The sequence below is a fragment of the Setaria italica genome, chromosome V (genome assembly GCF_000263155.2).
Source record: "Setaria italica strain Yugu1 chromosome V, Setaria_italica_v2.0, whole genome shotgun sequence".
Lineage (NCBI taxonomy): Eukaryota > Viridiplantae > Streptophyta > Magnoliopsida > Poales > Poaceae > Setaria > Setaria italica.
The window spans coordinates 43,372,191-43,397,999 of NC_028454.1; the positions used below are offsets into that span (position 1 = coordinate 43,372,191).

Here is a 25,809-nt window from a genome sequence, read left to right on the forward strand (position 1 = left end):
CCTCGCTCCCTCAGCCAGGGGGGACGAACGCGACCCTCTCCGAGCAGCCGAACGCTGAACCTGCAGGCAGCCGTCCGACGCCGAGCCCTGTCGGCCGGCTCGCGGCACGCGAGGGCCGGCCGAGCCGAGTCGAGCATACCAAAACGCGACCAACAACCTCGCACCCAGACCTGAGACCCCAGCATCCCACGCCGCCGCAACGCAACCAACACGACGAGCTGCTACCATCCCTGGACTTCACCATCCATTCATACCCCTCTTGTGGCCTTGTCACCCCGCCGCGCCGGCCACATACGCTGCACCTGCACCGGCCGAAAAGGCTGGGGGGTGCAGGATCTCTCGGGGCTCGGGGAACCCCCCCGTGATCCCGACGCCGATCTCCCTGTCATCTCGTTCAAAAGGGCACTAGCCGACTGGGGTCTGACGGTTCATGGAATACGAGGTTCCGCGGGTACAGAACTGGTCAAAATGTGCAGCTGCCTCTGCCTGGGCGGAGCAAAAGCACATGCCCTGCTCCTGGTTTCCGAAGGCAGGACGGAGCCCCGCGTCGTTCAACGAACCTGCTTGCTCTGTGCTTAGCGAGCAAGCAGCCGCCCGACTTGTATATTAGCTGAGCTCCCGTTCCTTGGCAGCCTTCTATTCTTAGGCTAGCCATCAACCTGCTACGACTGAATTGATCAATTCCCATTCGGCTGCTGATCAGAGACAGAGAGGATTCTGTTCGTGGAGCCAAACTTCAGGGCGGGAACTGCTTATCTGGACGAGCTTTGCGATCGTCGGCAGCGCTGAGCCTGAGCTTTGGTTCTTGATCCCGTCGTCATCAAACGAAGAGTACTCTCGTCGTCCGTTCGCGATGGAGAGGAGGGCGGCGAGGAGGAGCGGCGCTTACCGGAAGGGAGCAGCAATGCACCCGGAGCACAAGCAGCAGATGCAGCAGCGGCGGCCGCAGGGGACGGCGGCGAGCCGGGGGCAGGGACCGGTGACGCCGCCGGGGTACTTCACGGCGGAGCTCGTGCTGGCGTTCCTGTTCGTGGCCGTGTCGCTGGCGTTCCTGCCGCTGGTCCTGCCGCCGCTGTCCCCGCCGCCGCTCCTGCTGCTGGTGGTGCCCGTGGGCCTGCTCGCCGTGCTCGTCGCGCTCGCGTTCGTCCCGCTCGACGCGCAGAGCCACCTCGTCGGATCGTCGCGCTGATCCGCCGATCGGAGGGAGAGGCTTAGATCGCCTTACATAAAGTGGCTGCTAGGATCGGATTAGTCAGGATTATTATTTTTGGATAGTTTGATGTATTTGTTGTAACCCGATCATCAGATCGGCTGGATTCGAACCATGGGGAGCTCCAATTCGTTGATCCCATGAATTTGATCCAAATGCAGGAATCAGATGCCGCATGAATGAACACCGTGCTGTTTCGTGTGTTTCCTATACGAACGTGTTCTATTGAACAAGAAAAATAACTTCTTTCTTAGGAGGGGTTGGTAACGAAAAGGAACTCCGAGACAGTGAGATAAAGTTGCTTTAATTGTTCTTCTTTAGAAAGGATCTAAGTTCTCTCTCTCTCTCTCTCCTGTTGTAGAATTCCTTCAGAGCTACTAGTACCAGTAGTAAAGGAAAATCCATGCACGCATCTCACGTTTCGGCCATGGCCGGCGTGGCATCTCCTCCGTACGTTGCGATCCGATCCGGAGCTGCGGCGGCGGTGGAAAAGGTCGCACCTGCGTCACATGGGCTCTGACGGATGACGACGTGCTCGCCGTCGCGGAACCCATCGATTCAAAGCCGCCTATCATTAGAAAGAAAATCGATCAGCCCAGAAGACAGGATGGCGTGTGCATCGCCGCTTGTTGGTGACGTGCGCCGCACCAACCGAGCAGGGAAGCTTCCTGGCTGCTGTCGCGTGCCGGGGCCCGGCCGGGGTGGTGGCGGGGTTCGCCGCAACTATACGTCGCATATGCGTGGATCCCACCTGTCAGCGACATGTTTGTAGGTCTCACCTGTTGTATCCTTCTCCTTCCTTCGTCCGGCTCCTTCCTCTTCCTCCATCTGTGTGCTGCCCTCCTCCCCGTGGAGATGAGATCTCGACGGAGCCAAGTTAAAGAGGTGAAGGGTGGTGGTAGCAGATGCGACGGCGGGAGCCGTCGGAGACAATGGAGGATGGTGGCGCGAGGACAAGGAGGAGGAGAGCGACGGCGCAGGAGCGACTAGATGAGGCAGTGGTGGGCCGCGTGCTTGCTGAAGACGACACGCGTCAGCGACGCCCAGCCGCGCCCGGCGGGGTTGCCCACGCACCTTCGGCCGGGTTGCATGTTTTCCACTGTGGACACGTCCGGTCCACGGCTGATTGGCGATGATCGATGCCGATGCGTTTGCGTCGGAGCACGCGTTGACCTAAGCTGGACGACGGGGCCAAAAAGGTTCCTCACGATCGGGAAAGATCTGTACTACTGTGCTTCGGTACGGATGTATCTTGCCATTCCTGATTTGAATGCCTCGGGTTTTTTTCTTCTCCAAACCGCGTAGTCGGTCATCTCTCGTTCATAGTCACACCTGATGATGCCTAGTGATGATCCTGTGTGTCCAGTGACGTGTACATGTTACCTAACGGTAGGAGGGGCCTCGACCTTCAAGTGTGGGCTGGCGTGTAACATGTAAAACCATTCTTCCCCTCTCACTGTCTCGCACACATAGCACGTTCGGAATAGGACTAGTCCACGTGATAGTTGAGTGAATGTTACATTGTTACATGCATACAGGCAGGCCCTTTTTCTGGGCAGGCTCTCGACAGCTACCACTGCCGCTACTCTTGGTCCCGACCCGAGGCGAGCAACACGGGCCGCCAAGTATGCTGACACGCGCATAATCCGGGCCTGGAGGACAACGCATGCACCATGCATTCAAGCATGGAGGAGGTGGAGCTCATCTTTTTTTCGACGCACCAACCGCAGGACTTGCCGAGCCCAGGCGTGATGGCAGATCGCACGTCTGTGAAATGCCGAAATAGAGGCCGAGGCTGGACCGGATGTGGCTGGATGCCTGCGTGGCTGACCCAACAACAAAAACAACACTGGTCCCTCCTCCTCATCGTCGGAATCGCGTCACGGGCCGGCCCCGATCCAATTTAGCCATCAGGCATCGCTCAGCGCTTCACTCCGGGGCCTCCATGGGCCTGCCTGTTGAATTCTGGCAAAAACTGCAGGATGGTAGTAGGCCCAGGCATCTCTGAATTAGTAACATGCATATGCCTCATGTACTCTTTTGCTAAACTCAGGGTCCCACCATGGAAGCGGCATTCGCAATCAATTTGAACTGGCCGGTCGGAACTGTTCAAGAGATCAAAGCTCGAGTACCAGACCACTACTACCTGTTGAATGTTGAGTGACGCTGCTGCCTGCTGGCGCGTTGGTCTGTCTCGCTCCACTGCGTAGGTCGGGACAAGGAACCGTTCAGAGAGGCGATGTACTCCTCCCCGCCCGCTTTCCCGAGCTCCGAAAAGGTAACGACGGCCTTTGTCACGAGGTTGATGGCGTCTAGCATGCTGTTCGCTGCTAAGCTCCACATTGATGTTCCTAGTTTCCTGAACATACTGTATCTGGTAGTACCAAAATGGCCTAGAGAGTACAGGAAGCGTGATTACCTTCTCTGAAATGCTATAATTTTTGAAAAAAAAATCTGAATTGGTCTTACTGTTGCAGTCATTATTGGTGTACATGTGTTCGTCTAATCATAAGATTAGTGTGCTTTTCTTTTTGCGAGGTCATGTGATTACTTGATTCAAGGACCGTACTTGAACTTAGATTTTATGACAAAACCCTCCCAAAAGGCCTGAATAACAGGACCATCGCTTTATTATGTAGTAATATGTTCTTCGCTTGACAACTGGATCGACCCTTGGGCTCGAAAAGGCAAACAGGGACCACGGTACTCTCTTGGAACCATTCAATTCTGTCTACTGCTTGTGCAACCACAAACCATTTGAACTCAGGTTCAGGCGTTCAGCTATGCAGATTTTTTTTCCCTCAAACGAAAATGGAGAGAGCTTTTACTTTTGGATTAATATCCATGAGAACCACGTCAAAAAAAGTAGTTCTCTCTCTGCCTGTTCGTGTGTTTTGAAATGGATCTCTCTCTCTTTTTTGAAAAGTGAATGGATCTCTCTCTTGTTTTGAGATGTATGAACCCAATCCCTACAGTTTCGGCAACGTAAAACGAATCATCCGCTGGAAGAGATGTGCAGTGGTTACTTCTTGGTCTTGGGTCTTGCCTGCACTAGTTCTTCTGTGCCACCCAGGACAGTCAACGCTGTGTCCTCTGACCTCCTCTCATGTGCCGCTCTGCCAGCAGGCTGCTACACAAAAGGCTGGCCTGGCCGCTCCACCCGATGCCAAACAAAAGGGCCGGGAGGGACGCGCCGCTCCCTGCTCCCTCGTGTCACCGCGTACGGACCACAGCAAAGCATAACGCCACCTCACTCAAGCTGCAGTGACTGACGGCAGTGCCGCGCGCGCGAAGATGAGTAGAACGCGAGCACTGGAACAGTGCACTGAGCAGGGACTGGACACTGGAGGCTAAACGAGGAGGAGGAGAAGAAGAAACAAACCGTGTCGAACAATGGGTTATGGTCTTAATGGAGCGCTCTCAAAGAAAAAAGGAGAAGGAACAATGAGTTACGGAGCGTGTTAAATCAGACATCAAATCCACTCCGCTTTGCACCCCACACACATATCGCCGCATCTCCGACAGCATCAGCAGAATTCATGAGCTAGCCTCCAAGTAAACAGAGACATGCATTTCTACAGATTAGGATTCCAAAAAAATCCCGACAAGAACTCCAAGACATGTTTCATGTCTGAGGAAACAATTTACAAGGCTTATCCTCAGGACGCGATGCTGATGCCCTCTCCTCGCTCCGTTCCTTCCGGCGGCGGCGGCTCCGCCTCCGCCGTCGCCGCCGCGGCGTCCCCACTGCCGCCGCCTTCCTCCTCCTTCACTTGGTCGAGCATGGCGGCGCCGACGCAGTGGCCGCACGTGCGCTCCACCCAGGCCTCCAGGTCGTGGCCGCCGCCGGCCTGGCCGAGCGCGCGGCGCCCGAAGCAGAGACGCCCCACGGCCAGCGCCGCCGCCGCCAGCACGGCCACGACGGCCAGCATGGCGATCACCGGGCCGTACGACCCTCTCCCCGTCACCGCCCCCTCGGGCGCGCCTCCGACGCCGTACGCCACCGGCACCGTGAGCGCCGGCGGGGTTGGCGCCGGCAGCGCGGGGGGCATGAACGCCGACATTGCCTGCGGGCTGCGAAGGGCAGCGCGCTCCAACCGCGCGGCTCGGCTCCAGATGAGAGCTCCCTAGGGTGTGAGAGAGAGAGAGAGAGAGAGAGAGAGAGAGAGAGAGAGAGAGAGAGAGAGCTTGAAAAGCTACCCCTGGTGTAGGAGCAAGAGGAGAGTGTGTGTGGAAACTGGAGAGGAGCTTTGTGTTGTGGATTCCTCCCCCTGACCAGAGTATCAGAGAGAAGGAAAAAGACGTTTCAGTTCACTCCTTGCGGCAACATTTAGGTCAGGTGCAGTGGAGTGCAGTGCCAGCGACTCGAGTCTCTGGCGCAAAGGGGCTAGGTTTTGGCCCTACGGTGAAAAGGCTCTCCCTTCCCTAGTTGCGGGTGGCAACTGGCAACGCTGCAACGTTCCAGCTCGGCCAAAGGCTCGGACGCATGGTTTTACGGGCTCGTTCGCGCGCGCGCGTTTGGGGCGACCACCGTCCTGTGGCGTTCCGTCTTTCTGCTGGGTCGGTGGGTCCTTTGCCCCATGCCGGTATGCCACTGCTGGGTTCTCTGCGGGGTTGTGACGCTCCCGCGCGCGTTGTCCTTTTTGCTGCTTGGGATCCACTTCCAACGAATTTTTGCTTAGGCAGGCCGCAATCCCAGATTTGTCAGCTTCGTCACTGGTGGGTACCCAAGTCCGGCCCATGCGTTCATGTCTTCAAGAATCGAGGTATGATACTGGTGGGTATCCAAATCGTGGCACGTTTCCTTAAGCCCATTACAAACTACGGCCTGCAACCGTACGCGACATGCATCCATATCAGAGCGAGCAATCAACCTTGGCCGTGTGGCATGCTACTTTCATTCCGTGCTGCCAAAGCTAGATGTCCAGCTTGTAGCAAAGACAAACGCTGAAATTAGGCTACAATGCTCCATTGTGCTCTGAATTCTGATAGATGCTGACCGAGGCAGCTCAAATTTCCGCACAGGCAATCGCCAATGTAGATTCTTCAATCCTGCGCGTGGGTGTGCCTCCTCACGTGCCGCTGATGCACGAGAAGGCCCGCCCTCCCCGGCGCCTCGACAGCGCGCCCGGCCACCGCCGCCGCCACTCGGGCGAGGCCCCCACCTCCCCCGCCATCAGCTCCTCCAGTGACCCGTGCCGGCGGTGCGTCATCTCCGTCGCCGCGGAAACCTTGCTGTCGGAGTCCCACTGGTTCTGGTCCCGTTCCCATCCGCTGTCCTCCACGCGGGCCCCGAACCGAGCGTGCGCCGAGCCGGTGGGGCTGCACCGGGGGTACCTCCGGGCCCGTCGCTCCTTGATGGCGCGGTGGATGGATGGGACGAGCCCATCCCATTCATCCATCCAATGAGATGATGCTTGTTCCAGAATCTCCTCCTCAGGCCATGTTTAGTTACTCCCAACTCCCAACTTTGACACTATGCAAAAAGAAGATTCCCCATCACATCAAACTTGCGGTACATGGAGTACTAAATGTAGATGAAATTAAAAACTAATTGCACAGTTTTGTTGTACTTTGCGAGACGAATCTTTTGAGCCTAATTAGTCAATATTTGGACAATAATTCACAAATACAAACGAAACGCTACAGTGTGCTACAGTGCTGTAACAGTAATTTAGCACCCCCAAATTCGCCAAACTAAACACGGCCTCAGTTGCTTTTGAGTCTGACGGAGCCACTACATGGCGTCACCAAAAATGCAGCCAGCTGAATCGACAGATGCAGGAGCAGGACTATCAGTATCAGTGATGTGAAAAAGGAAGTACCTGTGTCGGATCTCGAGCGATGCTTCTCTGCATCCTCACGTAGGCCACCGAGCTTCACAATTTCACCCGTTTTTGCATCTTCTCTCCCAAGCAAGCATTTGATCCGAGCTCGGAGGTTGTTGATGTACTTGGTAATTTGATAATTCTTCCCCTGTTCACCCAATCGTAGCATGGAAAGAGAGCTGACTGTCAGAATGGGGAGGATGTCCAAGAGTAGTCACAAAATCAGAGGCAGATAACTTAATAATTTACGCAGGAACACTGCAGTCAGCAGGAGCTAGATTTTTTACAAGCTGTATGCAAATTTAAGTCCCCATCCATATACAGAAGGCTAAGAGCCACACGAACTATCGACAGGAACAAACTAATCGAAGCACAACAATGCCAATCGCATCTCCCGTTCGTGCTGAGAAGTTGGAACTCGCCGTGCGACCCCTCCTGTTCGTCTCGCTCTCCATCTTCACACCCAGAACAGTCCAAGTCGTCCCTCCCGGAGAAATCGGCGGGCCCCTCCTCATCCTCCTCCGCCTTCGCCGCCAGGGGTGGTGCATCCCACGCGCCTGGGGAAGGAGGCTGCCTCCGGGCCGCCCCTGCCGCCGCGCGCTTGCGCAGGCGCATGATGCCGGATTGCGCGTCGCCGGGGGTGTTCCCCTGGGGGTGGAGCATCGCAGACCGCGTGCGTGCGACGCGCGGCAATGGCAGATCGAGGGTTTGATTGGGGGGGGATGAGGAGGAGGAGCTGCGGCCTCCGCCTCGCATTTTTGGGTTTGGAATGGAAGGGGGAGGAAGCGTGTGCTAGTAGGATCGTGGGAAGCCAGGAAAGGGGAGACGCAACAAAGAAGGGGATTTGAATTTTGAAATCGTTCGAGTTTCTTTGGTGCGGCCAGGAGTTGGGCCGGTTGATCCTGGCTCAGCTGGAGGTCCAGAGGCCCAGTACAGCGAACAGGCCTGTTTCTGATTTCCATTGCTTGTGTCACTATCACTAAAGACACCGACTTGATCACACATCAGCTACAGCTGCTACATGCTGACATCCTTGCTGCATCAAGTTGATCGGGGACTGTCTCAAAAATAAATTTGTTTGTTTATATACCTGTAACTGGATTGGACCAAGCCAGAAAAGGGCTGTTCCAGAGATAAGATCAGGATTTGTGTTCCATTTATACTCGGCCTGTTCGGTTGATCCAGGGATTGGAGGGGATCGAGAGTGATTTTTAACTTCTCCCTCCCGATCTCCTCTAGTCCTCGTCAGTTATTTTCAAATCGAACAAACTCAAACTGAGATGGATTTTGCCGAGCTAGTGACATGGATGGGGATTGGATCTACGCTAGAGAAAAAGTAAAAATCAATTTGCACACACGGTAGATTGTGAGCCCAAATTTTCTAATTCCAGCTCAATTTCCCGCAAGCACATTATAATGTTATAATTCGCTTCGGAACCTCCTCTGGATATAATATGCTCGTTCTGAATTCTATGCAGCTAAAAATTTCATTTCACAATTCCCTGCATACACCTTCAACGAAAAAACATACAGAGATTCGTCGTCGCATAAGAAAGAAAGAAAGAAACAAGAATATGTAAACCATCATTTGCATCTTCGCAAATCCAGGCGTATGTACAATTTAGTTGGATAACATGGTACGAGTCACTGCACAATTACTCCTTACTACCACCTCGAGAACTAAGCAAAAACACGAGCAAATTCCTGCATCCTGCACGAACCCAAGCCCACCGGCCGGCTCCTGCCGATGCAGGCCTGCAGTAAGCTAGGCACGGAGCCGCGCGCGGGCGTGCGTGCACCGACCGGTCCTCACATACCGCCGATGCAGGAGAAGATCCTGACGCTCCGGCCCCTCGGCAGCGCGCCGGGCTGCCGCCACGCCGGCGAGGCTCCCACCTCCCCTGCCAGCTCCTCCAGCGACCGGTGCCGGCGGTGCGCCATCCCGCTCTCCGCGGAAACCTTGCCCCCGCCGCCGCCGCGCGGGGCGGCGGCCTCCCACTGCTCGCTGTCCTCGACGCGGGCCCCGAACCGGCCGGCGTGCGCCGAGCCCGTGGAGCTGCACCGCGAGTAGCTCCGCGTCCGGCGCTCCTTGATGGCCCTGTAGATGAACGGGATGAGCCCCTCCATCTTCCGGTGACTCTGGCGGCTATGGCTTGCACGACGACGCGAACGCCAAGCGCTGCTGCGGGGCTTTCGCTGGAGGAGATCGGAATGGTGGTTGGCTTTCGGTGGTAAGCTAGCCCGGACGGGTGAGCGAGACGCTCCGTTGTTTTATAGGCGGGGAGTGCTGGGTTTTCTGTGGGTTTCGTTTCAGGAGACGGGTTCAGAGACGTCGCTTGACGCGGCTGCTGGCTCGAGCTCTCCTCTTGCGTGTGGGACATCGGCCATCGTCGCCTCGTGGCGTCGCGGTTGTGTTTTGGCTCCGGTTGCTTGTGCCTGACAGCGTTTGATGCTGATGGATTTGTTCAGTTCCTAGCCAGTGCAGTGTTGTGTACTTGCCGTCCCTCTTGCTTTTGTTTTTTTTTAAAAATCCTGTTAGTAATTGGGACGGCCACATGGGTAGCTGTAGTTTTCTATGTGATGTTTTCGGTTGGTTGCCTGTTTTCTTTTCGTTGTTAGGCTGCTTATGTATCCCATAAAGGAGAACAGTAGATGCAAGAACTTGGCCAGGACACAAAACTCTGTCGGTAAAAATCTCAAAAACTTTGCCAATCATTTCTCAATAGCAGGTGCCTAAAAAAAAGGATATGATTGAAGCGAAATGAGAAGATAAGGAGAAGAATGCAGTATGTTCGTGTCATGTTGCTTGTTAAGTCAGATTGTGATGCGATCGAAAAAGTCAGCTCAACGGTGCCCTGACCCCTGACGCCATATCGCTCATCACGATTTTCTAGAGGCTAAAGATGGGGTTCATTTGAGGTAGGCATATTCCCCAGACTTGCACCAATCGACCAGTGCACCATGTTTTTGCTAGACAAGTTTGACAAGCATCCCTTCCCTAAAAAAAAAAGTTTGACAAGCATCCCATCAGTTGAGCAATATACAGGCTCAATCATGATCTGATTCATTCCAAAATTCCGTTCTGGTTTGGATGACCAAATCGCTACGGACTACTCCCATCTCAACTCTGCACAAATTTGCCTGAAATGCATAAAACTGGTGGTGTCTGGTAACATGAACACCCAACGACCTAACATGTTTCGATTCCGTTTGCAAAATACAAGATGCAATTGCATGCCTGGCTTTGTTTATGCAGGATACAGATCGAGATGCCGTGCAACAACGACCACACACGAACACCACATGATTTAGCATGCTATATAGTCCTTAGGTCTCCGCACGCATTTCGAATAGAGGAACACAACCTGATAAGATTTTATAATTGGTCTGGTGCCTACCAACCTGGTAGCAACAGCGTTGAAACTGAAACGCCAAGGCTGCTGGTCCATGGGATTCCGATCTTGATTGAGTTGTTGAAGGAGAAGGACGTGCTGCCGGTGTCGCGAGCAGGAGGGAAGCTTGATTCGCCACGGCATCTTTGATCTTTCTGCTGGAGACTTGGCCTGGATAACAAAATTATACAGAGTGATCAACTCCAGTTTTAAGCAATGTAAATTATCATCTTTTCTTTACTGTTTACATTGATCCTACCTATCTGTTTTAGAACCGAATTAATGAAGATGGCCTCAACTGCTGCACATGCAGCATTTGAAAAATACAGTATGGTAGTCCATGCCTTTCCCTTGATTCGAAGTCTTCAAACTATCATCCTGATAGTGTTTTTTTATGTACAAACAGATATGGTAAAGAAATGAGATTAGCACTTCATCTGGATGCATGTCGTAAGGTGTGGAGTTCTCTGTTTACGTGTCGCCCTTTTCTAAGAGAGAAGACTTGCTTTGCTGAGATACCTAACCTAACCAAACCAGATCCGGTTTTGAAATGGAATATAACAACCGGTGCTTTTATAATCAGATAAGCTTTCCCGGAGTTATTAGTGCTTGTTTTATACAAACTGCCAAAATGGCAGTACGTAATAGCAATGGAAATGATTACCACTTACCAGGTCATTCATGAGAGGTACTGTTTGGTTCCAATCAAGTGAAGCTAATAGCAATGGAAATGCCTGGCAAGCAAAGATCACACTGAATCCTTCAAAATCTGTCTCAGAGCTGCAACTCGTATCAAACATCAACTGATTTTTTTCCCATTCAGCCCAGATGCGTATGTTCTTGCGAACCGTGTAAAAACCATGTGCTATTTTAACTGGCAGGGCTGGAGACGAGATCAAGCTGTAGGCTGTAGCCTGCACCTTCATTCCATGCAACTTGTCACACTGAAAACGTGGAAAGCGAGTGAAGCAATTGCAAGAAGACAGCCGAGTAGTTACAAGTAGCAATCAAAGCATTAGGGGGGATCATCGTCGTCTGTTTTGGATATACTTCTTTTCGACAATCTGTTTCGAATGCTATCCACTTAACTAATCTGTACAAGTGTTTCATTGTTCTACGGAAAGTTAATTCCATAGTTGAAATCTAATGTGTACAGTCATCAATGGTCGCCATCACTCTTAACAGGATCACGAAGCATGTTTTGGTGAGCAAGTAGGTTGATTGGATCATCTGTGTGCAAGTGGACTTAAAAGTCTAGATTACGGTGTATGAACTCGGACGAGATAGAGGCATCCAGCTTGAGCTTCCAGATAACGTAGAGAAATATCGTTAACAAATTGGATGCAGCCTTTCCTTAGAAAAAAGAAGAAGAAAAAGATGCTTTGCCGTTGATTGTTGAAGTCGCCTAGTTGATGGGATATTGGGACGATGCCTGCTGGAAGCCTGGAACAGACATGCGATGGTTCAGAATTTCAGTGGGAAGTTTGCCGATGCAATCCACAGCAGGCGTCCGCCGTGGCCCAGCTGACCAAGATCTCCTCCAATCCACGCCTGTACTGAAAAGAATAACGGCACACGTTGTTCTCAAGTTTTAGGTGGTGGTGTTGACGAGGTGAGCATAGGATGGGGCACAGCAGCACGACAGCTCTCACTGCGCGACAGACCGGCCACCTAACCTAACCCAAGCAGCTGGCTTCAATCTCCTCCGTGACTCAGTCCGGACTCGTCAGGGTTTTTGATTGAGCAGATAATTGTCTTCTCTTTTGCTTCTTTTTTTTTAACATACTCTTTTGCTTCCATTTCCACTGTAGTAACACTAGGACTCGAGAGAAATGGTCTGAATTGACTCTGTCAGGTGTGGTTCTGACTGTATTTCACCTCTGTGCTAGCCACATCCAAATTAATCCTGCCCTGGCATAAGGCTCTCTTTGGAACAACACCTCAGATTCCCTGATGAGTGTTCTTGACATCTTCTCGTCATTCTTTGAAGGGAATTAGGTCATTGGGTGTCCGGTCAGCAAAAGGCGATCGATGTTGACCGGCGTCGGGGAGAATCTGTGGACTCCGGCTGCGGCTGCAGGAAGCCGTTGTTTCGCCGCCGTTTCCTCTCTGTGCGAGTGCGCCCAAGCCGGAAAAGCGTCAGGGTGGAAGAGACTCGTCGTAAAGAAGATGCAAATCCAGTGAACCGATTGACGTAGTATAGTATTGGCATGTCGCTAGCTGGTTCAACGCGACATGAATACATGATGGGGGTTGTTGCTAACAGTTTCTCTTGCGTCGTCTTGACAAGGTTTGGATAAACCTCACCTAATCCTTACGTCAGTTTTTTTCTTCTTTCTTTTGGAAAGAAAGACACTAGCATCTCAAATCATCAGTTGTTTTTTTTTTTGGAGAGGACAAATCGTCAGAGTTTAGAGCCCTGAAAAGCCCCGTCTACTAGCATTTAAACGGGCCCTTATGGCCCGATAGACATCATAGTCCATACTGGACTGACTCGTGTGGTCAGGCCTGGCCCATATAATGCAATTTCACACTCCAACCAACTATATGGGCTTCTATGCTTCTCAACAAAATTGGGCCTTCCTATAGGAAAAAGGCCCAAGGAATTCCAAGGCCGAATTAAGCCTTTTAATTAATAGGTTCAGATAGGGCAAATTAAACCGTATGCCTCCGTTAATTTTGTCGATCACGTTTTGAGTTTGAAACTCTCTTGAATTTTCACGAGTGCTCCTCATCAAAAGAAAAGTATCTGGAAAATAAATACCCGAAAGTAAAGGGTGCACGGAATTCCGATACAGCTTTCTCGAGAAGAGACGAAAAACGTTGACAGATTGGCAGCGCGGCGAACCCGTTTTCTCGCACCGCGTGCTGCCCTCGCGAGCAGTGTCTTCCCCTCGTGCTAATCCACCTCCCGATGCCGCCCAAATCGAAGGCGGCGGCCGCCGCCGCGGAGGCGGTCTCCGTCGAGGACCTCTTCACCTCGCTCCACCGCCACATCCAGGCCGGCGAGTTCGCCAAGGCCGTCAAGGTCGCCGACCAAGGTCAGGCACTCCTCCCCCAGCGCGTCTCGGGAGTTCGTCTCACGCCCTAGCGGCATAGCCCCGTTTGATCTGACCCCGACTGGTTCCGCAGTTCTCAAGGCGGCGCCGGGGGACGAGGACGCGGTGCGATGCAAGGTGGCGGCGCACATCAAGGCCGACCAGATCGACAAGGCGCTCGCCGCGATTCGCGACGCCGAGCGCCTCCCCATCGACCTCAGCTACTACAAGGTCATCGCCTTTAACTCTTTGTCCCCCGTTGATCTCTCTGTTGCCTTGTTTGTGATCACTGCTTGGCTCACTGGGCCGTGGTTAGGATACAGGTGTGGTCAGATCTGTTTGTGTGTATGTCCTAGGATAACATGAATTTGTTGATTTGAGTAATTGGAACGGAAGTGTTCACTTGGTGAGCTTCTCCCAATGTAGTTTAGTGCTGATTATTATATTGCAAACTGCTGATGCTGGCTACTTTGCATAGTGAATTTTCCTATTGTGGTCATGTGGTTCGGCGTAATTGTTGCATCCCATGCTCTACCAAAACCTATGATTCATATGTTGGGAGAACTGTATTGAGGGGTGGGAAGGAAGGCAAAATCATATGTATAGTTATCTGTGACATATTGGCAAGAACTGCTGATGGATAAGAAACTTCCGTTTTATGTTGGGACGCTTTGACTTCACTGTGAAGGAATTCAACAGTCCTGCTGGTTGAACTCAAGTGATTACATTTGCTGTTCCAATATTCCCTAGTATAACTATGATCTCGATATAGTTCTGCTGGTCAAACACAACTGGTAGCTGATCTTTGCCTTTTCATTGAGATTCCTTACTTATGCGCTGTTTCTTTTTTGTAATTAGTTGTTTGAATTAAAACGCTGCACTGGAGAATTGTGCGCTAATTTTTGGCCAATATGATGCTAGAGTATCGTTGTTTTTGTTACTAAAACAACAATTTGTGTGATCAAACTAAGTTTTATTATTATTAATATTCAGGCCTACTGCTACTACAGGCAAAACAAACTGGAAGAAGCACTGAGTCTTTTAAGAGGTCAGGAAGAAACTGCAGCTATTCTCCAGCTGGAATCCCAGATTTTGTACCGGCTAGGAAGAATGAATGATTGCATGAATAGCTATGAGAAGCTTAAAAAATTTAAGATTGACTCAATGGATCTGAAGATAAATATCATTGCTGCTCTGGTTGCTGCTGGGAGGGCTTCTGAGGTACAGGCAGCTATGAAGGCGCTAAAGGTTGATCTTACCACAAGAGCACTCAGGGATGCTCGTAGCTTTGAGCTGGCATACAATTCTGCTTGCTCCTTGATAGAAAACAAGAAGTATTCAGAAGCTAAGGAGCAGTTGGACTTGGCTAAAAGGTGAATTTCCTGGTGCTGTGATTGCTAAAATGAATGTGTTCCTTCAGTTGGCTAAACTAATCCATCCGTTACGACAACATTTTAATATTATCAGATTGATAATTTAAGAAAAATCTGATTTTTTCAATGGTTAACTAGTTTAATTCATTATATTTGTTTGCATAGAGAAATTAGGCTTTCATTTCTTGCAAGGAAAGGCTAAAATATTTCTTCTTCATGATCCCAGATATTCTTTATATTGAGATGCCTCTCAACTCAATTATGCAATATGAATGGGCAGTCTTTATGCGTAAATTATTAGCTGGATTATAATCGTTTTTGTTTTATACTGTAGAATTGGGAAAGAAGAGCTTATGGTGGAAGACTTTGATGAAAACGCGATTGAATATGAACTAGCTCCTGTATCTGCTCAGCTTGCTTATGTGCAGCAGGTAACTATGGAGAAGTTTTCTTACATAAAGTCCAACCATTATTCTTCTGACTTGTCTTCTTCATTGTATTTTCAGCTACAAGGACAATCTCAAGAAGCTATGCAAACCTATGTTAATATGGTAAACGGGAAGTCAGACGATTCCTCACCACTTGCTGATTCATCATCACTTGCTGTGGCAACAACAAACCTTATTTCACTAAAAGGTACAAAAGATACCGCAGATAGCTTGAAGAAGCTTGATCGGCTTATTGAAAAATCTAATGCTCCAAACCAGTTGCAACTTATTGAAAGCCTTGATTTCAAGTTGTACCCAAGGCAAAAGGAAGCTCTGTATTCTGCCCGTGTTCTTTTACTCCTCCATGCAAATAAAATTGATCAGGTTTGTTTTTGCAAAGTCGATTCATCTCCCCCTTTCCTTTTGTGAAGAAAATCACCTATTTTCATTTGTTTCTAGTGAGCAGGTGTAATGAGATCATTCGGTTGTCTGAATTTCTTTTCCCGTAATTATGAAATTTCTAAATCTTATTTCACTCAGAATGTCTACCATACTAAACTATTGCAAATTAGTTTCAGTGAGAATTTCCCATAATTCTAACCCTAGCAGTTGCATGACTAATGAGTATTGGATTGCAAATTAGTGTGAGGAAAGGTCTGTTACGAAACTAGATTTGTTACATGCACATCCTGAACCTCTTCCCTGGCACTTTAGCAAGGATATCCCAACAGCAGTTTAGTTGCACATGCTATAGTTTTTTTTTGGTATAATGAACATAGTGTTGTTTTTGGTATAATGAACATAGTGTTGTCAATTCATTTTGACCATGATCAGTATAATTTGTGTGATTGTAAAAATGACCCTTGCATGCAAGTCCTTGCATCTGTATAATCACCTCATTGGAAAATTATTATCATCGGTATCCTTTTCATTTGTTTTGTGGGCACTTTCTATGGTGAGGCTCTTTGATTGCTCATTTCCGTTCTTAATCCTTTTTGTAGGCACATGAGTTGGTCTGTGGACTGCTTGGAATGTTTCAAGATAGTGTATTCCCAGTTTTGCTTCAAGCTGCTGTTCATGTGAAAGAAAAAAAGATCCAGAAAGCTGAAGAAGTTCTTAGCCAGTACGCTGAGAAGCATCCTGAGAATTCTAAAGGGGTCCTCCTTGCACTTGCTCAGATTGCTGCTAACGCCAACCATTTTCAGCTTGCTGCTGACTCACTGTCCAAAATACCTGACATCCAGCACATGCCTGCAACAGTTGCTACACTAGTGGCTCTAAAAGAGCGCCTAGGTGACTCCAATGCTGCAGCTTCTGTACTTGATTCTGCTATCCAGTGGTGGAAGAATTCCATGACCGAGGATAACAAATTAGATTTGTTCACAAGGGAGGCTGCTGCGTTTAAGCTCAGTCATGGACGTGATGAAGAGGCTTGTCTGTTGTATGAGGAACTTGTGAAGAGCCATGGAAGCATTGAAGCTTTGGCTGGGCTAGTAGCGACTGCAGCTCGCACTAACCTGGAGAAGGCTGAACAATACGAGAAGAAGCTTAAGCCATTGCCAGGCCTCAAAGGAGTTAATGTTGAGAGCTTGGAGAAGACATCTGGCGCAAGGCACGTTGAAGGGCCCCAAGACATGAAGGTAGACACACCAGAGGAAGTGAAGAAGCAAAAGGCAAGGAAGAGGAAGCGGAAGCCTAGATACCCGAAGGGCTTCGATCCAGCAAATCCTGGCTCGCAACCGGATCCTGAGAGATGGCTGCCCAGGAGAGAGCGATCCAGTTACCGTCCAAAGAGGAAGGACAAGAGGGCTCAGGTCAGAGGTGCTCAAGGAGCTGTGACTAGAGAGACAGCAGCTACCAATGCTGGTGGTTCCTCGAAAGGAAGCCAAACCTCCAGTTCATCAAAGACTCCGGCAGCAAACACTGACCAGCCAAAGCCTAGCAACAAATCCAGGAAGAAGAAGTCGAGGTCTTAGATGAGAAAATTTAGAGTTACAACAAATTGACAGTGCAAAAGGATATACCCATTTACCTTCTTGACTTGCAATTTTGGGTTGGATTGCTTGCAGATTTGCTTTGCTTTTTACAGTCATGTTTAAAGCGACCGGAAACTATTGAAAAATTAGTTTGAGCTGTATCGCGATGGGATGTCCCAGACTCCCAGTAGATTTCTGTTTCCTTAACAAGTTTATAATCCTTTCAACTGATCAACTCACTTCAAGCGTGCGTATGCTCCAACAGTCCAACACTTCGATACATACCGCTAGGCCCGAAGCCACCTTCGGTACATGACGACGTAGCGGCACATCGTTTCTTTGTGAGGACGCATACGGGTACATCTACTTTCACTAGATGAGCTCTGAATTTGATCCAGGCTTGCAATATTTGAATCAGTCGGCCAAAGTGTGCATATTCAAATTTAAAGCATTTTTATAGATTTGAAAAGTGAATGTGTCAGCATATATGCTTGAACTGATGTCTGGGGAGGCATTTGTATATTTTGTATTGTGTGCTTGCTTTTTTTTTTGAAATTTTTTTTCCCAAGCGCACTCTCGAAAGTCGAACCCAACGGGGCCACGGGACACCTACTTTTTGAAGTCTTGAACAATTTGTTCGCCGCCAGCCCGCCAGGCTGAACATTCAGCCACAGCCACGACGCAGCGCAGAGCCAGCGGGCTGATGCACGCGAATGGACTTCATCCTCAATCTCCCCTCCTCGCCGCCCTTCGCCGCCGGCATCCCCTTCCACAGGCGACTTATCGGTGCGCTTCTCCCGCTCTTCCCCCTTCCTCCCCGAGTCCCCGTTGCTTGCGGTTGCAGAGAAGACTTGCTGGTTTCTGACTCGGTCGGTTTGCGCCAACAGCCTCTCGCGGCCGCGGTGGCGGCGCTCCTGGGCTCGCCGGCGATGCACGGCCCCCGTTCTCCGCCGGGCGCATCTCAACCGCTTCTTCATCTCCGCCGCTTTTCAGAAGGGTACTACTAACTGATTTTTTAAAATTTTATATTTCTTGCACTGCTCTGTGGTCTTCGCTTCTTTGCTGGGTCTTGGGTGTGCTTCTTCCGAGTAGAATGTTACATCCTCTGTGAAATCTATGCACAAATGATTCGCCGATAACTTGACATGCTAGTTTACGAAAAGCTGCCAGTTCAATTGGAATTTGATTGACAGAGGTAAACACGTGTGCTTGTATTGTCAGATTAACTTTTGAAACAAGATAGACAATTAAGTATAGATATCGAAATGCCCAATGGAAAATTTAGTTTATAATTCATCTTAGTAACTGGATGTAAGAAGAACTCTCATCAGCCTCAGTGCCTCACTGAACATGCCTTCAGCAGGGAAGCAAGAGAACAGGGTCAGTGGATCCAAAAGTGATTGAAAATGAGGCAGAATGCATTGTCAGCGGCAGCCTGACTTCATCGAGGAGATTCAAGTGGAGCAAAGACAGGAACAAGTTCCTCACCAATTACTTGATGCAACAGGCTTCAGGTGCCAAGGGAAAAGATGCATTGTTCAGGGAGGATACCCTGCGAGAAGCTGCAGAGGCTGTTTCTCAGCGGTTTCAGCGGCAGTGCAGTGTTGATGATGTACAGAGGAGGTTGACAGCTCTGAGGGAGAAATGGCAAAGGATAGAGAATATGAAGGCCCTTGGTTCTGCGTCATGGGATCATACCACTAGGATGATAAACATGCGAGAAGCGGACTACCAGCAGTATGCCATGGTAATGGGAAGATGTCCCCTTTTAGTTTGAGATTTGCAAGTTCTAAGTTTCCTTAGATCCTACTTAAGTCAAGTCACCTTTTATGGTCCTTGCAGTACAATGCCACTATTAACTGTCATGGCTGAACTTTTTTTTTTTTGCAATGAAGGATCACCCCAAGGATTCAGGGATGCTGAATAGGCCTATTGAGGATTATGATGAGCTTCCTTCCATCTTCAGTGATGAATATGATCCATCAGCAGATGGAATTCAGTTGAAAAAGGGCCAGAATGCCCACTCTGATGATACTAAGGTATCTGAAGATCCCATGGAGCAGAAGATAGCTAATGAGGACATCCACTACTTAGTTCTTAAGATTGGGGAGTTAATAGATGCTATAAAAAGCTTAAAGCCCAGAGACTTTGCTGACGACTTGTGGAAAGCAGTTACAGCTTGCGGTTATAACGACAGGATGTCAATCACTGCGTTTGAGTATTTTCTGAAGAACGAGGTTGAAGGGAAGATTTTCCTTGTGCGTAGCCCAGATCTTCGAAAGGAATGGTTAGCTAAGTTCTTCTCTAGCCTTATGTAATCATTCTTTATTTGTTCTATCCAACAGTTTAGTTCAGTATTTTGAGTTTAGTTTTCTTTTCATTTGGAACCACACTTCAAATGACGAGCATCATTGTGGGAACCCTTAAAGCTGTATCTGTACGAACAGAAGGCTTAGTATAGAAGAAGAATGGTAAGATGAGATAAGATGGTCTGATTTTTATTTCTTTCGATTCTACTAAGGTCAAATGTAAATTCTAACAAACATTCATCAACTGCGACTCTGCAAGAAACTGTTCTAAGATTAATGCAGTACAATCACAATAAAACGTACATAATCATGCACAACTGAAATCCTACACACCGAGTGACAAGATTAATACGATTGGTACAGATCACAACCTAACCCTTCACAGCTACAAGCCTACACACCATATGTAACAAAGCTGCTACAGTTGATGTATATATCACAACCTAACCTCTACTTGTCATTCAGCAAAGAATCAACGTCCGGAGTCACAATGACATGCCGATTCTCAATCTCTCCAAGCAAGCAACAATGTTTCTCTTGGGTGTTCAGAGCTACTACATGTTGCGGCATCCTACTCTCTGCTCCTGGGTTCACCTGCAGAGATAGAAATTAAGCATAAAATACATGCGATAGCTTGCTAAGCTCTGAACAGAAAGATGAGAAGGTTGCACTAACATCAAACATGACATCTCCTAACTTCATTTTGATCTTGCCGCTTTTGTATACCAGCATTTTGCCCAAATAACCCTGAGGCAGCTGCTGAAGGTTGGATCCTTCCTTCACCTCTTTGCCAGCAGCCTTCCCTTTCCTTTCAACTATATTAGATGACCTTCTGGGCAAAGGAAGAGATTTTGGGAGCTTGAAGAGGAACATTCTTTCTTTGCTATCATGTTCTTGCTGCTACAATTGCAAGTGAAGCATGTGAGAGTTCAGAAACTATGAATACAATTTAGCAGAGCTCAAAGGTTCATACAAGCAAATGAAGCTCCTCTGCTGGACATGTTGAAGCTTCGCATTCAATTGAACTTGGCTGAGTCTCCTGCAACTCAACATTGCCATTATCGTCGTCGCTGTCGTCAAAATCACTACTCTCTTCACTGTCAAATGTTCCTGTCAAGAGTTGAATATTCCCATGAAAATTCTTATTGGAAAGTATTGTTCAGAAGAATGGAACTCATGAATCGTCACATTCACCTGAATCAACAGTAACAGGAAAGGATCTGGGGATTTGTAGTGGTTTCTTTTGACATGGAAACAAATCAACAAAAGGTACACAAGACTAGTCAGTAAGTCTGTCAAGAAAATCAGGATGTTTTCTAGTACAACAAGGCTGAAACTGAGAAGTTCTCGCCTTCTAGGGGCACTCACCGATTGATTTTGCTTCTGCACTCCTGATTGCGCTGGTGACAAGCTAACAACATCCGCAGAAGGTGGTGTCGAGGGAGGTTTCTGTGTTGAGCGCTCGTCTACAAATAATATGTGTTGAGTCTGATTATTTTGAGGTTACTGACTAAATCAATGACAGTACAACCCATGATCTTATATGTGCGTTATTTCAGATCTGATGGAAAGGCCTGACCTGTTGCTCCTAAAATCTTAAAAAAAAAACGCCTGACAGTAGGATCTCAGTGCCCGTGTGGCAGTATATTACCTTTTGTATTTGGCACACTGTTTGCAGGCACCTGGCGAGTCTGAAAAGAACAGATATAAGTTCAGCCATCGAAAGAGTGTGCTACTCCTTTTCTTTTCCTCCTAAGCAAACTACAATATTATCTGACATCAAGATGCGACCATTGGATAATTAGTTACCCTCAGTATCTTCATCAACTGTTCATCAATTGGTTTTGGTTCTTCCAGTTGTGGCCTGAAACAGAACAATACGTTGCGCTAAGGTTACTGTAACACACTAGGCAAAAATACCTTAAAGATGACGCCAACACCTAAAGACAAAGAAAAATTACTTTTCAGTGGCCAATTTCTTTGGCTTCTGCGGTGGCACTTTCGGTTTAAACTTGAGCTTCTGAAGGGATTAAGGGAAAGAAATGCAAAAAAGACGTTAATACATAACCTTCTTTACAATTCGCTGAACCATGGAGAAAAGAAAAACTGTATAAAAAAAAGTAGAGAGAAGAAAATTGGTGAACCACCTTCACGGCACGACGAACTGGGCGACTCCTCTTGGAGCTACCATCTGCATCCATTTTTGTTTCTCTGCCATAAAGAATTAAGAGCATAAGCACTTGCTTTTGCTTACTGATGAGTACTTCACTAGTATATATAGTATCTTTTTTCTGAAGATCCCACGTGCGTTTCTGTCTCACTAGCAGTACGAGGAAACCTATCAGTTCTGTGTCAGCTAGATCCTTTCAGCCTTCGCATCGTCAGAAGTCCTTCTATAGTCATACAACCGTACAGTTTCTGCAGGTGTTCGAAGGATCGTCTATGCACTTCTCATCTACCCTCCTCCCAAACCATTGCTGTCCATGACACTATTGCAAGGAAGCAACCAAGAACCTAAGTCCTAACAAAAAGACAAGTCCTCGCCATGAACACCAAGTGCTCCCCGGAGGGCGTGAAAGCTGATTTCTCACTCTGCAACCATGAATTCTGATTTGGTCTTGGGCTCTGCACAGCCAGGAAACCAAGAGGAAGCAAGAGGGGGAAGCCGAGAATTCGCAGCTCGTGCGCGTAATCCTGAGTCCTAAACCGTAAACCCTCCCCCCAGCTCAGAAGTCAGAAGCACGCGTACCTGCTAGCTCTACGGCTGCAAGAGCTCGAGCTCTCCCTCCCCGCAGAAATGGCTGCTGCTGCTGCTTCGAGGCGTTTGGGAGGGAGAGGAAAAGGACAGGTGGGACGATCCTACAGCGGACTGGCATGTGCGGCCCCACGCTTCAGCGAGAGGTGTCTCCTGGAACCGGTCCAGCGAGGGTGGCGCGGGGGATTGGGAGGAGGATCCTTTGCGGCGACGGTTGCAGGGAAGAACGGTAAAGCACAGCTGGGAGGGACACGTGTCGATCCGTGGTGTTGGGTGCATGATTGGAGCCTTGTGTGAGCGGCACAGGGGATCGGATCCAGAGCGGAGGGCTGCGGCTGGCCTGCTGCTGCTGCCGGATTTGTGAGTCGGTTAAGTCCGCCGAAGCATCGAAGTGAACGGAACGGGGTACGTTATCTCGTTGGTTGTTTTCATTGTTTGGGAGAGGAGTGGGGTTACGCCGTGCGGCCCACGGCCCAGACTGGTGGTGGCGTTTGTTAAGCCGGTTACAGGGCGGTAAGTGTCACACTCCGTTGCAAATTACAGATCATTTTAATTTTTTATGTATAGTTTTTACTATGTATCTAAATATAATATATAACTAAATGTATAATAATATTTATAAACTTAGAAAAACTAAAACGTTCTACAATTTGGAACGGATGGAGTAATTGGTTATTTGAGAGATACGGAGAAAATAGAGTAGATCGGTATAGTGTAGCCACTGATGTTGATTGTTTTGGAGAGATGAGAATTACGTTGTGGGTTATTTGAGAGGAGGGTTGAGTTTGTTTGGTTGAGGAGTGAAAAAAAAGAGAGCAAATAAATGCCAAACATAGTTAGTTATTTGAGAGAAGGGGATTACCTCTGAGCCCCAGGAGGCTGGGGAGGTGTTGTTTGTTTGTTGTGATAGTGAGATAGAGAAAGTAGTGTTACAATGAGGACACTAAATATTTCGTGAAATTCGATTTTCCTTCCTTCTAGAAATTGTCATACCAAATTCACTGTTTTTTAAGAGTCCTGTAAACAGTATTATTGTCATATCGATCGTACAATAAGGCAGTACGATTTCTTTCTCATCAACTCGTACATACATGAGTTTGAAAGATGGTCCGTTACTGTGAGTTTTCATGTTGAATTACAATTATAGAAGAAGTTTTCTACTTAAATCTTCCCTAGAAGCTCAGCAAAAGGCAAGTGGGCAGCATGAGCCATGCTAAAAAAGTTAAAGGAATTATTATTACAATAATGCTACAGAACATACTTCCAGAATCTTAAAAAAAAACTTAAAAAAAATCGAACGCTCGATATATGTTGCGGATGGAATTTTCTATCCAAAGTCAAATAACGTAGTCATTTTTACACATTATTTTTCATGTTGTAAATAGTGTCTGCTAGTGTTGCACTAGTTAATTTTTTAATATTTTATCGGAGGATCCGATGGAAAATTTCCCATCAGACGTCTGAGCGCTAGTAGCACAATTATTATTAATACATGATCAAAATAAAATTTTATATTGATCGAAGGTCAAACTGGTGCTAAAAAATTATGAGTGAAACGTGTGTTTAGAGGCATAAATAAGCTGAGCATTAAGTTTCAAACACGCGTTATTCCAGCTCAAATGTTTGCCTTGTATGAAAGGAAGCATGCAAAATATAAATACTACGTGAAATATAAAAGTTTTCATGGAAAAAAACGCCACCGTAGAATTTACATATGGTATCCTAGTTATAACGCAAGCTTACATTTACTCCTTTCATTTTAAATTGTAGGTCATTTTGACTTTTCTAAATTCATAGATATTATTATACATCTAGACATACACTATATCTAAATGCATAATAATATTTATAAATTTAAAAAAATTAAAATGATCTATAATTTAGAATGGAGGATCTGGTATACATACAGGAAAACAGAGAAAACAGAGAAATGTATCGATGCAAAATCGGTGCTCTCCCGTACCGCAAAATCGGTGCTCTCCCGTACCGAATCACAAACTAATCGAGCAACCTAATTTCGGAGAAACAAATCCTAACAAAACATAAACCTTCCTTAAACGGAGAGCCCAAACGCGACATCCTTCCACACTGTGGCCGCCTACTGCTTCTCGCCTTCAGACGACGACGAGCCCTGTTCCTCTTCCTTTGACGGCGGCGCTTGTACCTGCGGGCCGATGTCAATGCCAAAGAGACGCACCCTGCCAGCAGCCACGGCCGGTGACGGCGACGGCCGCCGCTCTTCCGTTACGGTCGACAGCGCAAGCCTGAGGTCGGCCTCGCTAACGGCCGGTGCCGGCGGCGGCGCGGGGCACCTCCTCTTGTTCCTCTTGTGCACGATCGGCGGGCCGGTGTAGTGCATCCTCATGTGGCCTCCGAGCGCCACCCCCGTGGCGAACACCTTGTGGCACTTCTGGCACTCGTGCGGCTCCTCCGCCCTGCGGCCGCGGCGGAACGCGGCGCCGTCCTGGCCCAGACCCATCATCATCTCCGCTGCCGCCGCCGCGGCCTCCGCTTCCTTCTGCCTGTTCCTGTGCCCGGCCGCGTGGCCGCCCAGGCCCTGGTGCGACGAGTACGACTTCCCGCACAGCTTGCAGCTGTACACACGTCGCGGTTGAGCGAGGCTTGCCGGCGGCAGCGGCACGGCCGGCTGGTGGACTGGACGAGCTTGCGGCGGCGGCACTGCCGGCTGGTGGACTGGACGAGCTTGCTCCGCTGCAGGAATCGGCGCAGCCTGCTGGTGGTGGACGACGGCCCCAGTGGAAGGATTATTGGGTCCTGTCACCACCGTCGCCACGGCCGGCGCCTCATAGTCCATCGGCTGCGCGGTGGCGCTGCTGCTGCTCTCCTCACCGGATAGATTGGTTCTAGTGGACGACAGAACGGGAGTCGACGACGGACTGCTGGTCACTGCGATCGCCATGGGTATCGGCTGCGCCACCACAACGGCCGTGGAGTGGTCGTCCGTGGATTCAGAGTTCAGACAGACTGCTGCGACTGAAGGTTTACCCCCCGTCCAACCTCGCTTCCCGGTGGCGGCCCAGCCGCCGCCGACCACCGCCGCTTCCGCCATGCGCCCGTTGCCGTGGACCCTCATGTGGCCGTCCACAGCCTTCAGGCTGTTGAACCCCCTGCCGCAGACGTGGCACGCAAACCTCCGCGCCGGCGCTTCGGCGCTGCTGACCACAGCAGACGAGTCCGCGCTGGGGTTGCTGCCGTCGTCGCTGATCGTCCCGTCAGATTCGCACGACGAACGCGCGACGAGTGGCCGCGGCACCCCGACCGGCCGGCCCGACGCCATGGCGACTTCCATCCAGCTCACGCCGCGGCCGAGCTGGCCCTCCAGACGGCGCTGGAGCCGGTAGCCGTCGTCGTCGCCGTCGGTGTCGGAGGACTCGTCGCGGCCGCCGGGGACGTACTCGCCCTCCTCGAGGTCATCGTCGTCGCCGTCGCCATCCAGATCACGCAGGGGGCGGCGGCGGGAGGAGGAGGAGTCCATTGGG

The 25,809-nt window shown here is 49.3% G+C and overlaps 7 protein-coding genes across 10 annotated transcripts; 3 read left to right on the top strand and 4 right to left on the bottom strand.

Moving 5' to 3' along the window:
• The first annotated feature begins 318 nt into the window (after positions 1 to 318).
• Positions 319 to 1,463, top strand: LOC105914464 (protein AUXIN-REGULATED GENE INVOLVED IN ORGAN SIZE). The gene has a single exon (XM_012846206.2). The coding sequence runs from the start codon at positions 854 to 856 to the stop codon at positions 1,187 to 1,189; it is 336 nt and encodes a 111-aa protein (XP_012701660.1). The 5' UTR covers positions 319 to 853; the 3' UTR covers positions 1,190 to 1,463.
• Positions 1,464 to 4,621: 3,158 nt separating this feature from the next.
• LOC101763015 lies at positions 4,622 to 5,574 on the bottom strand. Its single transcript, XM_012846243.2, has one exon. The coding sequence runs from the start codon at positions 5,272 to 5,274 to the stop codon at positions 4,870 to 4,872; it is 405 nt and encodes a 134-aa protein (XP_012701697.1). The 5' UTR covers positions 5,275 to 5,574; the 3' UTR covers positions 4,622 to 4,869.
• Positions 5,575 to 8,502: 2,928 nt separating this feature from the next.
• Positions 8,503 to 9,383, bottom strand: LOC101780160. The gene has a single exon (XM_014805258.2). The coding sequence runs from the start codon at positions 9,163 to 9,165 to the stop codon at positions 8,848 to 8,850; it is 318 nt and encodes a 105-aa protein (XP_014660744.1). The 5' UTR covers positions 9,166 to 9,383; the 3' UTR covers positions 8,503 to 8,847.
• Positions 9,384 to 13,229: 3,846 nt separating this feature from the next.
• LOC101780559 (signal recognition particle subunit SRP72) lies at positions 13,230 to 17,480 on the top strand. 2 transcript variants are annotated; one of them, XM_004970791.2, is made up of 6 exons: positions 13,230 to 13,471; positions 13,563 to 13,699; positions 14,462 to 14,841; positions 15,176 to 15,272; positions 15,348 to 15,653; positions 16,271 to 17,480. In XM_004970791.2, the coding sequence occupies exons 1-6, from the start codon at positions 13,345 to 13,347 to the stop codon at positions 17,243 to 17,245; spliced, it is 2,022 nt and encodes a 673-aa protein (XP_004970848.1). In that variant the 5' UTR covers positions 13,230 to 13,344; the 3' UTR covers positions 17,246 to 17,480. The 2 variants fall into 2 exon arrangements, with proteins under 2 accessions (XP_004970848.1, XP_004970849.1); XM_004970792.2 differs by having other exon boundaries at positions 13,241 to 13,471; positions 14,479 to 14,841.
• Positions 17,481 to 17,901: 421 nt separating this feature from the next.
• LOC101781238 lies at positions 17,902 to 19,749 on the top strand. 2 transcript variants are annotated; one of them, XM_012845743.2, is made up of 4 exons: positions 17,902 to 18,031; positions 18,133 to 18,242; positions 18,606 to 18,992; positions 19,141 to 19,749. In XM_012845743.2, exons 1-4 carry the CDS (start codon positions 17,959 to 17,961, stop codon positions 19,561 to 19,563), a joined length of 993 nt encoding a protein of 330 aa, XP_012701197.1. In that variant the 5' UTR covers positions 17,902 to 17,958; the 3' UTR covers positions 19,564 to 19,749. The 2 variants fall into 2 exon arrangements, with proteins under 2 accessions (XP_012701197.1, XP_004970850.1); XM_004970793.3 differs by having other exon boundaries at positions 18,609 to 18,992.
• On the bottom strand, positions 19,726 to 22,452 carry LOC101781626 (DNA-directed RNA polymerase III subunit RPC4). Of its 2 annotated transcripts, none has more exons than XM_012845744.3 (10): positions 22,304 to 22,452; positions 21,702 to 21,765; positions 21,516 to 21,574; positions 21,364 to 21,418; positions 21,206 to 21,245; positions 20,923 to 21,020; positions 20,749 to 20,794; positions 20,528 to 20,664; positions 20,230 to 20,451; positions 19,726 to 20,148 (listed from the first exon to the last, which is right to left on the bottom strand). In XM_012845744.3, the coding sequence occupies exons 2-10, from the start codon at positions 21,753 to 21,755 to the stop codon at positions 20,005 to 20,007; spliced, it is 855 nt and encodes a 284-aa protein (XP_012701198.1). In that variant the 5' UTR covers positions 21,756 to 21,765; positions 22,304 to 22,452; the 3' UTR covers positions 19,726 to 20,004. The 2 variants fall into 2 exon arrangements, with proteins under 2 accessions (XP_012701198.1, XP_014660639.1); XM_014805153.2 differs by having other exon boundaries at positions 20,230 to 20,454.
• Positions 22,453 to 24,407: 1,955 nt separating this feature from the next.
• LOC111257363 (replication initiator 1-like) lies at positions 24,408 to 25,805 on the bottom strand. Its single transcript, XM_022826741.1, has one exon. It carries the CDS (start codon positions 25,803 to 25,805, stop codon positions 24,408 to 24,410), a length of 1,398 nt encoding a protein of 465 aa, XP_022682476.1.
• Positions 25,806 to 25,809: the final 4 nt, after the last annotated feature.

What these genes read in the sequence shown, in the direction of transcription:
- LOC105914464 (XM_012846206.2), top strand. Translation starts at nt 854, where the DNA reads ATGGAGAGGAGGGCGGCGAGGAGGAGCGGCGCTTACCGGAAGGGAGCA.
- LOC101780559 (XM_004970791.2), top strand. Translation starts at nt 13,345, where the DNA reads ATGCCGCCCAAATCGAAGGCGGCGGCCGCCGCCGCGGAGGCGGTCTCC. An exon ending in CAGTTGGACTTGGCTAAAAG is followed by an intron (nt 14,842 to 15,175) that starts GTGAATTTCCTG and finishes TTTATACTGTAG; the next exon opens with AATTGGGAAAGAAGAGCTTA. An exon ending in ATGCAAATAAAATTGATCAG is followed by an intron (nt 15,654 to 16,270) that starts GTTTGTTTTTGC and finishes TCCTTTTTGTAG; the next exon opens with GCACATGAGTTGGTCTGTGG.
- LOC101780160 (XM_014805258.2), bottom strand. Translation starts at nt 9,165, where the DNA reads ATGGAGGGGCTCATCCCGTTCATCTACAGGGCCATCAAGGAGCGCCGG.
- LOC101781626 (XM_014805153.2), bottom strand. Translation starts at nt 21,755, where the DNA reads ATGGATGCAGATGGTAGCTCCAAGAGGAGTCGCCCAGTTCGTCGTGCC. An exon ending in AAGAAATTGGCCACTGAAAA is followed by an intron (nt 21,419 to 21,515) that starts GTAATTTTTCTT and finishes GTTCTGTTTCAG; the next exon opens with GCCACAACTGGAAGAACCAA. An exon ending in CAGAGGAGCTTCATTTGCTT is followed by an intron (nt 20,455 to 20,527) that starts GTATGAACCTTT and finishes TTGCAATTGTAG; the next exon opens with CAGCAAGAACATGATAGCAA.
- LOC111257363 (XM_022826741.1), bottom strand. Translation starts at nt 25,805, where the DNA reads ATGGACTCCTCCTCCTCCCGCCGCCGCCCCCTGCGTGATCTGGATGGC.
- LOC101763015 (XM_012846243.2), bottom strand. Translation starts at nt 5,274, where the DNA reads ATGTCGGCGTTCATGCCCCCCGCGCTGCCGGCGCCAACCCCGCCGGCG.
- LOC101781238 (XM_012845743.2), top strand. Translation starts at nt 17,959, where the DNA reads ATGGACTTCATCCTCAATCTCCCCTCCTCGCCGCCCTTCGCCGCCGGC. An exon ending in CTTCCACAGGCGACTTATCG is followed by an intron (nt 18,032 to 18,132) that starts GTGCGCTTCTCC and finishes TTGCGCCAACAG; the next exon opens with CCTCTCGCGGCCGCGGTGGC. An exon ending in ACTACCAGCAGTATGCCATG is followed by an intron (nt 18,993 to 19,140) that starts GTAATGGGAAGA and finishes TTTGCAATGAAG; the next exon opens with GATCACCCCAAGGATTCAGG.